Source organism: Schistocerca nitens, chromosome 6 (assembly GCF_023898315.1).
Source record: "Schistocerca nitens isolate TAMUIC-IGC-003100 chromosome 6, iqSchNite1.1, whole genome shotgun sequence".
Classification (NCBI taxonomy): domain Eukaryota; kingdom Metazoa; phylum Arthropoda; class Insecta; order Orthoptera; family Acrididae; genus Schistocerca; species Schistocerca nitens.
The window spans coordinates 392739254-392754394 of record NC_064619.1 but is presented as its reverse complement, the minus strand read 5'-3'; the positions used below and the strand labels follow the sequence as shown (position 1 = coordinate 392754394).

The 15141-nt window shown below is 38.1% G+C and overlaps 1 protein-coding gene across 8 annotated transcripts in view; it reads left to right on the top strand.

Annotated features, from left to right (window-relative positions):
• Positions 1 to 15141, top strand: part of LOC126262232 (cap-specific mRNA (nucleoside-2'-O-)-methyltransferase 2) — a 275061-nt gene that overhangs the window by 52734 nt on the left and 207186 nt on the right. For 7 of the 8 annotated variants that reach the window (XM_049958694.1, XM_049958697.1, XM_049958698.1 and 4 more), the window contains one exon: positions 12805 to 13118. The exons of the other annotated variant lie outside the window; for it this stretch is intronic. In XM_049958694.1, coding sequence (XP_049814651.1) covers positions 12810 to 13118 — 309 coding nt within the window. In that variant the 5' untranslated portion in view covers positions 12805 to 12809. The remainder of the gene's footprint in view (positions 1 to 12804; positions 13119 to 15141) is intronic. 8 annotated transcript variants of the gene reach the window in all.

The following is a 15141-nucleotide window of genomic DNA, read 5'->3' as shown; positions in this document are numbered from 1 at the left end:
ATTCCACATGGGAAAAATATATCTAAAAACAAATATGAATATAACAGAGGGAAACATTCCACGTGCGGAAAGACTTACCTTAGGGGGGAAAAAAGGACGGGTATACACTCGCGCGCGCACACACACACATATCCATCCACACATATACAGACACAAGCAGACATATACAGAGGCAAAGAGATATATATATATATATATATGGGCCTTTCTGGGTACAGAAAATGTTCGACTGCTGCCCTGGCCAGCACATTCTCCAAATCTCTCACCAATTGAAAACGTCTGGTCAATGGTGGCCGAGCAACTGGCTCGTGACAAAACGCCAATCACTGCTCTTGATGACCTGTGGTATCGTGTTGAAGCTGCATGGGCAGCTGTACCTGTACACGCCATCCAAGCTCTGTTTGACTCAATGCCTAGGCGTATCAAGGCCGTTATTACGGCCAGAGGTGGTTGTTCTGGGTACTGATTTCTCAGGCTCTATGCACCCAAATTGCGTAAAAATGTAATGACGTGTCAGTTCTAGTATAATATATCTGTCCAATGAATATCCGTTTATCATCTGCATTTCTTCTTGGTGTAGCATTTTTAATGGCCAGTAGTGTAGTTAGCTCAGATTCCTCCCCGTGAGCGAGGCTTTCCGCCTACACCAACCCCACCAACCGCCTGTATGAACTGAGGATTACCTCTGTACCCAGACGGCAGGAGTCATTGGTGCCGATATATATATATATATATATATATATATATATATATATATATATATATATATATGGAAACATTCCACGTGGGAAAAATATATCTAAAAACAAAGATGATGTAACTTACCAAACGAAAGCGCTGGCATGTTGATAGACACACAAACATACAAACAAAATTCAAGCTTTCGCAACCAACGGTTGCTTCATCAGGAAAGATGGAAGGAGAGGGAAAGACGAAAGGATGTGGGTTTTAAGGGAGAGGGTAAGGAGTCATTCCGATCCCGGGAGCGGAAAGACTTACCTTAGGGGGAAAAAAGGACAGGTATACACTCTCGCTCTCGCGCACACACACACACACACACACATATATATATATATATATATATATATATATATATATATATATATATATATACAAGCAGACAAATGCGTGGTTTCCATAAAAGTGTGAATGATACCTTAACTGTGATTTTTCGTCTTAATTTCGTGTAAAAAAAACGATTTTGAAAACAAAAAAAAGAAAAAAAATCAGAAGCAGTGTAAATGAAATTACCTGTATGAGAAGTATGTGTGAACAAGTACAAGAATCTCTGATGTCCTGCACCCCCCCCCCCTCCCTCCTTGCTCCGCCCCCCTCTCTCCTTGCTCCCCCCCCCCCCCCCCCCTCTCTCTCTCTCTCTCTCTCTCTCTCTCTCTCTCTCTCTCTCTCTCTCTCTGCACCTAGGCTGAAGCCTACCCAAATGCACTGCCCTGGCCTAGCGCCCACAGCCAGGGTTGGCCAAGTGGTTTGTGCAACTGCGTGCAGTAGGTGTGTCTAGGGTTGCCAAGTGGTTTGTGCAAATGCGTACAGTAGGTGTGTCTGGTGTATAGCCTGCACAAACATGAAGGTGAGCTGACTGTTGCTTGAGGGTGCCTGTGCCCCATGGGGCTGTTTTTGGGGCAGCTTGCATTAGAACTTTTATTAATAAGGGAAGAATTCATCTTATTTCTCTACGTTGTGGATGAGCTGGGTGCATATGTCACTTTCACTGCTTATACTGCAGTAATGTAACTAAATGTTCTTTTCAACTCTTTAACAAGTTACTTCACACTCACCTATGGCCAAAATTACGCAACAATACAAAAGTAAAGTAAAACTTAACTGTTGTAAGCAGCATGGAATTACTCAAAAAAGAAAACAGTCCTAGTCAATAACTATTTTAGTCCTCCAACATGCTACTTGAGGGTTTTGGAAACACTCAGTGTTTGGCTGTGATCTCCACACTATGCATGGTGCATTTGTTGGTACTCTGAACTTACATTCTTGAAGATAGAGATGCAGATGACCTTGTCATCCTGATAAAGGTTTTCCATGCTGGCTTAAGTAACTTCTGGCAATGGCTGGGATCCTCCCTTCAGCAGGACCATGCCCAATTTCCTACTATATCTATGTCCAACAAAGCTAATAGACAGAATGTAAATAATTTAGGAAGAAAGGTAACAACTCACACTTCCTAAACTGCATAAACAAGATGTTCCTATTCGTCCAGTTGTATCATCATTCACTGCTCCATCTTTCAAACTAGCCAGTAAACTTGATGTCCTAATTAAGAGCAAGATTAAATTCAAACCAAAGCATGGTATTTGAAACTCTGTGGACCTAGTAAACAAGTTAAAAGGTATATCTGTCTCACAGCAGTTTGTTTTCTAACATACCAGTAGTAGAATGCATTGATATTCTGACAGAGCTGATGCGCAAGTCTAATGTCAATCCTGTGGAACTGAATGACTTAAGACTGGCCACACAGACATGCCTTGCACAGAACTGGTTCCAGTTCCAAGGCACTCTTTATAAACAATTAGATGGCTTAGCTATGGGTTCCCCTCTTAGTCCACTGTTGGCTGAAATATTTATGGACCATTTTGAACAAAATTTTCTAAAAACATTACCTTTGAGTGCAAACATCAAATACTGGTTTAGATATGTAGATGATGTCCTGTGTATGTGGACTGGTACTACAAGACAACTCAACACATTCTTGAAAAACCTAAACAGTCAACATAATATCCAGTTCACTATGGATATTGGCAACAAATCCATAAACTTCTTAGATCTCACCATTGACATCAGTACACACACACATTGTTCCAAAATTTACAGAAAAACAACTGCAGACACAGTAATACCTTCTTGCTCACAACACCCCATAGCTCACAAACATGCAGCTTTCCATTCAATGGTACACTGTCTCATATCTATCCCCATGTCCAGAGATGATTTTGAAGCAGAGTTAGATACAATAAAATTTATTGCCACAGCCAATGGCTACAATCCAGTTCTTATTGACCACATCTTGCACAGGAAACAAAAATGGAAAATTATACCCCTCCTCTATGCCCCACCTACTTCCCCATCCACTGTCTGCAAGAAATGGTATACACTACCATTTCTAGGTCAGGTATCACAGACTGTAGCCAAAGCACTGAAATCCTCCAAGTACAGGGTTTCCTACTATGTCAGGAACACTACAGTCCAGTGTGTTTTTAATAGCAAAGACAAGATCCAGTTATTAGCCAACAGTGGGGTATACAAAATCACCTGTTCTGATTGTGACAAATTTTACATTGGTCAGTCAGGCAGAGACATATCAACTAGGCTGGCTGAACATGAACGCAGCTGGAGGTTGCTGAATTCACTCTGCATTTGCTGAGCATGTTCTGAGTGAGGGTCACAACTACCAGCCAGTGTCCCATGTACTTCACTTAGCAAACAAAGGCCATAAACTCAACCTGCTGGAAGCCCTGGAAATTAACAAACATCTTGCTCACAGTCCAGATCTTATCCTAAATGACCAGACACAACTCAACACTTCCCCTCTCCTAAACTTCATACAATCATCTTTGTTGTTCATTACTTCCCACACTCTCTCTTCCTACATATTCCCATTTTCCTGTATTCATTAAGTTGTTTTATTTGTTGCAGTTGTCTTTGTATTCCACATAGGCTGTAGTTTCAATAGTTAAGGGTTTCATTTTAGCTTTTACGTGTATTACTGTCTATGTTTAACTCCCCTTGTAGTTGTCTCATCAAATACTGTTCATATTTTACTTTGCTCATTTATTTAATGAAAACTGGTACACAGCCACTGCTTTGATTATAATGTTAATGTTAAAATGCAGTACCACCACTCTCTCAAACTGTAGGTTCCCTCAAACACATCCATTTTCCTGCATTTATTAATTTCTGTTTATCTTATTGATATTGCTAAGTTCCTTATGTATTCTGTATTTACATTGACAACTGTCTCTTCTTTTTTAATTGGTTGTGTATCACACTCCATGTTTCATACCTCTTGATGCAGCCATGTCTAGTACTAATTTTATCTTATTTTATTAGTTTTGTTTATTAATAGAAACTGCTGTGTAGTCATGCTATTCGTATTTTGTGCTAAAGGTTTTCCTGTCAACTCCATTGTTATTTATGTACTGTTCAGTTTTTACTATTTCATTGCAAAGATGTTACTTACTGTATGTTTCTGCTTCACTCTAGATGTGTTACTTCTCTTCCAATGTTGTCTACTAACATTTAACGTCTTTGGTGACAGTACTCAGTAAATGTCTGAAGATGGCCTTGCAAGCCGAAAACCGGTTAGCAATAAAAGTAATATTGTAGAACAAAAGCAAACTGGTGCTTTTCATTTATTATTATAATGTTGTTCTACCAAGAACTGACAGAAGATTCTGTTAATATGAACAGGAGTGGCATTGAATCATTGATAGGAATAAAACTCTCTCTCTCTCTCTCTCTCTGTACAGCTATGTTTAGCTGGTTAAATACATAATGCTATGTCTCCCATTCTGCAGGGTGACAGGGATTGAGGGGTGGTGTTGAACTGAGTGTGCAAAGGGGAGGGGAATGGAGGGAGGAGCGGTAGGAGGGAGGAGTGGTAGGAAGGGTTGGGGAAGGATGGATGGTGGCTCTGAGAGAAGCAACCATTGTACAGGGTAGGAATGTGAAAGGGAGAGGCAGCAGCTCAGCAGATGCATGGGACAGGAATGTGACATAAGGGCACAGACACAGATGAGTTTGAGTGAGAGGAGTGGACTGGGAATGGTTGACAGAATAGAGCAAGAGGAGACTGAGGGGGAAGAGGGTGTGGGTGCAGAATGAGTAATTTAGGGTTCTGGAGGAGGCAGAGGTAGGTTTGGGGCAGGGTTAGCAAAGATTAAGGCCAGGAGGATAATGGAATGAAGAATGTGTTGCAAGGACTACTACTTTCCATATATTGGGCTGGTGCATAAGTTCATAGAATTGTTCTAAAAGTTTAATAAACACAACAGATATACACAAGAGACTGCAGTAATCAATAATATATTCTCCTTCACTATTTACAACAAACTGCCAGTGCTGGCATAATGTTTTGATTCCATGACTATGGGAATTACTTGGTTTTGAGGTGAAGAACTCATTGAGTCATATTTGGAGCGCATTTTCATCCAGAAAGGAAGTTCCTTGGAGATTGTTTGATAGTCAGTGGAAAAGGTAACAATCTGAGGACACAAGATCAGTTGAATAAGGTGGGTGTGGAATGACTTCCCACTCCAACTCCTGTATAGTGTTTTCTGTGAGTCGATCAGAAAGCGGGTGGGCGTTATCATGGAGTAACATCACTTCTTGCAGTCTTCCTGGTCATTGTTGTTGGACAGCATCTGCAAGATGTCTCAGTTGACAATAGCTATCAGCAGTGGTGCTTACACCTTGGGGAAGCAGTTCTTAGGACACCACTCCTTTGCTGTTCCACTAGATGCATAATGTTACCTTCTCTTGATGCACACAGGTCTTTGTATGGGTTGTTACTGCTTTGTTTGGGCTCAACCATTCTTTTCTTTCCCTTATGTTAGCATAAAGACACCATTTCTCATCACCAGCAACAATATGAGACTGGAATGGTCGGTGTTATTCGTGAGCCAATTGATGATGAGCAAAACCTTCCCCATTGCATGCAAATGTTAGATGATAGTGGAATGATGAAAGTTCATCACATTTGGCAGTTCTTGAGTACACTGATGTGGACCATTGGGATTAATGTGTTTAAACAATCTCCATTAGCCCTTGAAGGTCTTCCTGAATGTGGAGAGTCTGTAATGCAAAAATGTCAGCCATATGTTAAAGACAGAACACAAGCATAAAATCATTGAAACAATTGGATTTTTTAATAATTATCACATAGAAGTTTGCTAATAATTTTAATGATACATAGATCTCCACTAGGAAAATCTGAATTGTTCATGTAGCATTTGGATTCCTTACTGTGCTATGTGTCAGACAGCAGCAAGCAGTTGATAGCCTGTGGTTATTCAGAGGGAAAAATGATGTGAGAATCTTATTTGATTCTACAATTTGCTCTCAGTAATTAAATTTCCAACAATGGATCGATAAAGGTGGCATGACTCTAATAATATGTTCTTTGATGGAGCTTAAAACAAGAAAATAACTGTAGTTCAGTAACAAATGTTCTCCCTGATCATGATACATACATAAATAGGATAATTATGATAGTGCCTTACAGCATAGATAAACCCACTGTGGAAATTAGTTAGAATAGGCAATGACTCGAGGGCAAATGTTTTTAAGAGTAGTTTACAAGAGATGACACAGGATGACATTAAACAACCAAGTAAAAAATCATGTATCACTAGAGGAATTGAAGTATCATGTAAAAGGAAAAGGGAGCTACATGTGTTGGCAAGAACAAGTAAAGCTGCTGCAGTAGTTCCACACTATAAAAGCTATTCAGAATTGCTAACAAAAGTTATTAAAAGGTCAGCGAAATTGTATATTGTCAGAAATCGCTAATTCTGACAAAGACTTACATCTACGTGGAATGTAGTGAAATAAGAGACAGGACAACAAGCCAAAGAATTGTACAACATCACTATTGATTTAAATGGAAGGATAGACGATATGTTTAATAATCATTTCTTATGTGTAGGAAAAAATATAGGGACAAGTGGTTAAAGAGAAAAATCACACTGTATATTGAAAAAGCAACTTATATAAAATTCAGTCATACTGATTTCTCTCGAATTTCTCCATCTGACATTAAGAAAATTATATATATTCTGACAAATAAAGATCATCTGGATTTGATGGTGTCTCCAATACAATACTAAAGACATTTTCCCATATAATAATGCTGTCTTTTTCTGACGTATGTAATGCATCTCTAATTTAGGGAATTTCACCAAAGATTTTGAAGTATGCTGTTGTTAAATCGTTCTATGAGAAAAGTAATTGAGATGTTAGTAACTACCAGTCTGTTGCACTACTGAAGGCATTGTATTCTATAATAGTATTGTAGCTGAGCAATAATAATATCCACAATAAATCACAGTTTGGATATCCAAAGAGTTGCTCAATTGAGAATGTCATTTACACATTCACTCACTAAATTTTGCAGGCAGTAAGTAATAAAATAGTACTAGTTAATAGTTTCTATAGTCTAAGAGGTTTGACTATGTGATTCACAATATTCTTCTAGACAAACTGAGGTTTTAAGCAGTTGGTAGTATAGCCAACCAATGGGTAATAGGACATCTAACCATAAGAATGAAGAAAGTTATATTTAATAACATTCTTGTGGCAGGAGGGAAATAGTTAGGGGATTCCACAAGGCTCAAACTAAGTCCACTATTGTTTCTCATGTATTTAAACAATCTTCTGTGTAGTATACAACACACAGAATTAATTGTTGTGATAGATGACACCAGCATTGTAATAAATCCAAACATACACACTGCAACAGAAGAAATGATAAATGATGTTCTTTAAAGCACAGGGTGTTTTAAAATGAATATACGAATTTTAAGGCTTAGTAGCATTTATTACATTCACCTTACAATTATAAAGAATACATCAAATGGAATAGCAATTCAAAGAGTTTTTTCTTAAAAGTGTTAAATATGAGCATCATTCATCACACATCGGGTTGATAGGCAAATTCTTCTCAAACCTTGATCAGTGTGTTAGTAATTGTTCCAACATAGCTGTTTCTGAAGTTGAGTAGATCAGCTGGTAATGCAACCACACACACGATACTTTGAGCCCCCAAAGGTAAAAATAGCATGGTGTCAGATCATGTTTGAACATGAAGGTCATGCAAAACAAGTTCTGTAATCCAGCCCTTTGCTGCCAATCCAGTGGATACATTAAAAAGTCGTTCAACCAGTTGTGTACTGATTTGTGTCAGTAAGGTGGTGCCATATAAAGTTATGTGGTTAAGCTTCCTCCAATTGAGGAAAGAGACATTGTTCTAGTGCAACAAGAAAGAAACTTCATTTTCAGTTGCTTCACTGGAAAAGAAATGCCCACAAACTTTCCGCTGGGATATGGCACAGTAAACATTCAGTTTAGGTGAGTCGAGTTGCAATTGTACTTCCTTGTGGGGATCCTCAGATATGCACATAATTTTGTTCACATTTCTACTTAGATGAAATGTCGATTCATCACTGGACACTACACCATACAGAAAATCTTCGTCATACACCAACATTATTTTCGTTTGCAAAGTTGGCATGTAAACATTAGAGTGTAGGCCATAGAGTTTGTAACAACTGCAAAAGATAATGATGTAGTTGTCTCCTTAAGTCTCCACTTAGGCGTCACTTGAATTGCTAATTCAGGACTAGCTTTCTGAACTGATATCTTGGAGCTATGCGTGAGGCTCTCACTCGTTCAACACGTTCTTCAGTCACTCTACGTTCATTCCATTTTATTCCCTTTGCGTACAGATGCACAAACAAAACTGTTTGAGTTGCTCTTTCATTTGGTGTCTTATTTATAATTGTAAGTTGAATGTAGTAATGCTACAAAGCGTTAAACCCATACATTCATTTTGAAACACCCTGTATTATGGAGTGGTTGTCTGGGAATGGTCTAAAAAGAATTGAACTCATAAAACAACTTAATTTAGCCATATTTGCAGTTCATATCATTGCCAATCTGTAAGTTGACACATTTTGAGTATTTTCATTCAATAATGTCATATGTAATAGTGAAAAGAAAATATTCATTTCTCAAAAAAGTTATGCAAGGATAATATGTGATGCTAACCCATAGTCATCTTGTAGACATCTTTTTAAGGAATTACACATTTTGATCACTGCTTCACAAAATATTTATTCTCTCATGAAGTTTGTTGTAAATAATCATCTGCATTTAAAATAAACAATGATGTAAATAATTACCCTGATGTCATCCACTGTTACACATGCCATGCCAAGCATCCCATGGTGAGTTTCATTGGTTGGCACTAGCAAGTGTCTGTGCAGGTCACCAGAAGACAGCCAAGCAGTGCACACCAGCTTCCAATGGAAGCCAAGGAGATTTCAACACCTCCAGGAAGCACACGCAGTGACGGCTCCATACCGCTATTTACGTACAGTACCAAGACTCTGGACTCGATCTTATCTTAGCCCTTGAACAAGTTTCCTCGAGTTTGTGCACCATTTCAATTTCTGTATTCCTAGTGCACAACAATCACCTGGTCTTTGACTTGAGTGTGGTTATGAGCTTTATCACCCAGGCTAGTATATTCACACATCTTGTTGTTTTGTCACTGAGTTAAGTATACTTCCATATTAAAGATCTATGTGTGTTCCCATAATTGTCATTCGGTTTTCTTGAAGGCTCCATTCCTACACCAGCAGAACCCCAGGCCATGAAACTTAAAATGCCACAAGAAAAGAAAAGAAAAGAAAAGTGACATTCATAACTCCACATCAAGATTGTCTTTAGCACAAAAACTTGTGCACAGTACTGCTGTTAAATTTTTTGATCACTTACCTGGTGATATAAAATGCCTGACATTCAGTGAAGTTAAATTTGAAGATAAACTAGAAAAGTTTCTCCTTGACAACTCATGTTCCATAGAATAATTCCTATTTCGTAATATGTAAAAGGTAGTGGTTAGAATTTATAACTTGCATCTGTGAATAGTCAGCATGAAGCTGTGTTTACATATGAATGTGTAATGTGAATGTAACATGACTCATTCCACTTCATTACAATTATCTGTATAAATTATCTGCAGAACATGAAATTAAATAACTACCACATTTACAAAGCTAATAGTTAGTAATGATCTTAATGCCAGTGGAATGTAAAATTCTAACCATCTAACATGGATTTTAAATTTTATGGTAATATTAACTACACCAGGAAGTTGGAAGTTTTCTGTTGTCATATACTATCAGTTTCAATACATTTTCCTGGCTGATAAAAGGGACTGTGTTTTTGTTGTAAATCTCTTAGCTTTATAATCATGATGGACAAAATAAAAACAACATCTCTTAAAAAGTTGACCGGTTTGCTAATTTCCCACATAGTTGGCAAGTACTGCCTTTGATGGGAATGTGACTGAATATGCAGATTTAGTGGTTTGTCTCTAATGAATGAGGAATCTGAGTAAAGCAGAATCATCCCACATGTTACTTGAGTTACTCCATGTGTTATTTAAGTATGTTGTAAGCCCAAATATATTGCTTTTATTACTCTCTGTAGAAATGTTTACTACCTACAGTGATTGAAACTGATGTATGTTGGGCTGGCTCCAGGCCTCACTTAAAAACTGTGTTCATTTATTAATTTGTCGTGTAGTTAGATGTCTACAGCGTCTTTTAGGATACAGTATCAGTAGGTGTTTGACTGGTGCAACAACTTGGTGCTTCATAATTCATGCCATGTTTATGGGAGATGCAGTTCTCTGCTACAGGGGACTTTGTCGGCTATTCGCTGTCTGCGTGGCATGATGTTTACGCTTAGTGCATCTCTCCTTTGCTGTACTGATAGTCTGCCTTATATACATTTTCCTGCAAGGATTGCATTAGACTTCCTGTTTTTGAAGTCCTAGGTCATCCTTGACTGATCTCTAAAGCTTTCATCTTGGCTGGTGGACAGAACACACACTTCAGGCTATGTCTGTAGAGTATTCTTGAGATTGTTGTTGATATATGTCATAATCCCCATTGCAACAGGTTTCCCTTTGCTGTGGTCTCGGTGTCTTCAGCTTTGAAGCCGTAAGGCACATGTTACGTGGTGGTTGCTGTAACTTTTCATGTGTAACATAGCCTATAAGTGCTGCAGATCGGCTGCTAGACTGCCTCGGTCTGAGATTTCATACGCACTAGTGTGCTTAGGGCGCCTTCTCATTGTGAAGGGCACGGTAGCTGGAGGCATGCAAGTATGAATCTTTGTCAGTTTACAGTAGACGATGAGTTCTCGTGTATCATCTGATTTTCACTTGACGAGCACATCCAGAAATGGAAGTTAATTATTTTTTTCTATCCCTGTTATGAATTTGGTGTTTCTTGTCTAACAAATACAGGTTTTTAAGGGTTGTTGTTGGTGAGATGCCTATGTGCCACATCACTAATGCATCACGTACATATCGAAGATAGCGCAAGGGTGTGTAGACTGTCGACTCCAGGGATAGTTCTTCAAATGCATCATGGAAACATATTGGCCTTTACTGGTAATAGTGGGCAGCACATCGCTACTCCATTGTTTGTTCGTAGTAATTCCCATTGAATAGAAAGGAGGTTGACATAAGCACGAATTCAGTTAATTTGTTAGCACTGGCCCAAACTTTCCTCTGGTGAGGCTTAGGAAGGCTTTTAGAGGTATCCGTGTAAAGAGAAATACCACTCCGAAGCTCACTCATAGTCTTTTGCCCCAGTTGGAAGTTCTATAGCTGCAGGATGAAATGCGCCAAATTTCATAAGTACTGCTAGCATTTACTCACAAAGGGGCCGAGCTTTGCTGTCAGGTGCTTTACTAATTCATATATTGGTGTGCTAATGTCTCTAACAATTGGGTGGAGTGGCATTCCTTCCTTGAGGACTTCAGGTATTCTGTAAAGTCTAGGTGGCATGAATGCTCATGTAAGAAGTATTTCCACAGTCTTCTTGTCAGGGAAAGTGTGTTGGAGAAGCACGATGGTCTTCTTCTGTATTTGGGTGGTAGCATTGTCTTAAGTTCTCCTGTAGGCATCTTCCTCTAATAGCGCATACATGTTTTGCTGTGAACTTCAAAGGCTAGTAGGACATTACAATTGTTTTTCCTGTGCTGGAAGAAGGCTGTTTCAGAATCTTCTTGTAGCCGCCTGAATGCTTTCCTCTCTTCCTTGAATGTGTTGGGCATTGGAGGAACAGCTCTAGTAAGTGTACGGCATGTTTCATGTCGTATTTCCTCTGCAGCATCCCATGGAAGTACAAGAGCAACCGGTTCCGCCACGCTGATAGACTCCACTGTTGGTAGGGTCATCAATGTAGTGTGAAATTTAGCCAGCCACAAGGTTCGTGTTTAGTAGCTTGTCAGTAAGTGGCTGACTGCTGTTCCCCATTGGCTTCAGACAAGCTAACCGTATGTAATCAATCCCACAAGTCATGGACGACAGTTGATGCCAACTACAGGTGGAGTATAAAGAGTTCTCTTGAGCTCTTACTGCATCTGTGTCGAGTGTACCGGCGGGGTCAGGTATTTTCACCTGCATCGAGATGACTGTGTGTTTGTGTTGTTTTCATCATTTTATCATCATTCACGAAAGTGGCGAGCTCGGATTGAGAAAAGGTTGGAAATTTATATGGGCGCTGTTAACTACACAGCTGAGCGCCCCACAAACCGAGCATCATCATTGGCGAGTGTGGTGTGTGATTTTAGGTTTTCCTGGTGTATGAAAAATTTTAATATTTCTTTGGTATTGAGCTAGGTACTGTTGTCCAGAATGTGCAGAAAACAATTGGTCATTGGGAACTCCTGAAGATAACAAGAAGTTTCTTGTGATTTGACAACATTCATTATTTTGTTTTCAGTTACACTTAATAAGGCACTGGTGATATTGACCATTGATCATCATTTTCTATATATTTAAAAATTACCTTGACACAATTTTTATGGTACAGCACTCACATTTGGTGTTTTCAACAACTTTTTGGGATGATTTTGTGTGTGTTGCCATTACAGTTTAACAAAAATGAAATGTTATTTGGCCCAATTTTGTTAATTGTAAAATTTTTGTTCTTTTGAAATTTGCTTGTACACAGCTTTTAATTTTTATGTGCTTCGTAGGAACAATGGAAGGAATAGGCCATAACAGTAATTGGAAGAGAGATTTTCATCATCGAAATAATTCGTGGGATGCAACACACAGTAGTAGTAGTAGTAGCAGCAGCAGCAGCAGCTTGGTCAATAAAAATGAGAGATTACCACATTCCTTTGGTCCACAACGTGATTTCAAGAAATCAAAACTTACACGAGAGACATACAGGGAGATACATGAAAGAGTTTTGCAACATTTTGGAAAGAAATTCTCATTTGATCCATCACTGCATACATGGCAGTTACCAGAACCAGATGAAATGTTCGCAACTGATGACTGGCAAGTATGTGTTTCATAAATGACTTTGGATAAAATATTGTTACTATTATCCCCAATAACTGTTGTGTAGGGTTTGGTACAGAACATTCAGTATAACAACCATTTATCGTATTGTTTTGTTCACTTTCAGAAGTCTTAACATTATAATTTTTTGTGTTGTTGTGATTGTTATATAAAATAAATGCAGTAATGAAAAAAGAAGACACTACAAGGTTTCTTTCAGGTGGTAAGATCTTTTAATTTTAACAGTATTCCTTTCTAATAGAAACTTTCATTCAAGTCAGCTGAGTAATAATTTCATTACTGGCAGCAGAAATCTGTTAAATTGATGACCCTGTGTACATGAGTATTAAGCAAACTAAGTTATGAAATAGTTACTTGGGCACTCTGCTTGCCATCATCTTCTCTAGTGTAGCAATTGTCCACTTTATTTTTCAGTGTGACTCTAGTTGTGTATTGCTATGTTTTAAGTATTTTCATTTCTGATTGTAATATCCAAATCATGTTTATGAACGATGAATGAAATCTTAGGTAGCTTCACATATTCCACATTTTGTGCAAACCACCACAGTGAGTGAATTGTTGAGGTGTGACATGCATAAAACTGAATGAGAAATGTGTCTAATGTCTATGAAAATTATTTAGGGTATATTTAATTTAAACAAATGTTATTACAGAAATAGTAGTTAAGCAACAAGTCCTTTTGTAAGACTGTGTTGTCCCACTTTCAAATGTAAATTTTAACTACACTTGTTTGCAATTTTTAAGACTAGCTGCCAGAATTCAAAAGCCTTCAACAGCTTTGTTTGTTGATGTGAAAATTGCTATAATGAATATCAGAGATTTGCCACACTCTTAATGGCACCAACAAAAAGTTAATAGAACTCCTCGTATTGTTTTGTAATAACATTCATAATTTAGTTGGAGCCATGCTGCAACCTTGATACAAATGCAGGGTGTACATAAAGTCCAGGAACACTTTCAGTTATTTATTGCACAAGAACTAAACACAGTACAGATGTCATATATATTGCATTTTGAAGAGACACACTGATTTTTTTTTTACAAACATTCAATATGCCAATATGCAAACCATGAGTGACCCAGCAGAAGTCAATACAGTAATCAAATTTTTGCCATACTCGTCCCAGCACGCCAGCATGGCATCGTTGACTGTGGCAGTCACTTCCCGTATTCTCTCCCAGAGCTCTGCTACATCATGTGATAGAGGCAGTACGTACACCAGATTTTTAATGTGTTCCCACAGAAAAAAGTCAAATGGAGTGAGATCTGGTGATCAGAGAGGCCATTTTGAACTCGTTAACACACAGAAAGCTCACTCTGCACCTGAACTCACCATGTTTGCGACTATTGCTGACTATTGGCATATTACCAAACGATGCTGTGGCGGTTTACACGAAGAAGAAGAAAAAAAAAAAGCTTTCAGGGTTTCTCTTCAAAATGTCATATGTATGATATCTGTACAATGTTTGGTTCTTGTGCAATAAATAATTAAAATTGTTCCCGGACTTTATGTACACCCTGTATTTAGGTAGCTCAGTCTGAATAAGTTAATGATTTTTGTTATTTATGAAAGTGCAAAGTATCTTCAAAAAGTACTTAGTTATATCTATAATAGGATGTCCTTGATAGACCTTCAGTGATTTGAGAGTGCTGCAGAAGTTTTGACAGAACTTTCATCCTCTGAGCAAAACAAAAAAAATTCAGTGAAGAGCTGAACTAAACATGGCTTCAAACCAATAAAACAAAGTGAGCCAGTCTTATACTAACATTATTAGTGTAACATCAAAATTTCCATTTATATGTTTAATAATATTCATGTAACTTATCTTAAGCTGCCATGTTGTACATGGAGAATGTGTAAAAACTAAAAATTGTATTCTGCGCTCACTTTAGGAAGCTAACGTAATTTTTATTTAGGGTCTAGGACGATATATTGGTTCCATGATGGGGTAAATACACTACCAGAAAAAAAATAGTACACCCTTTCAGTGGTTTCCAAATCA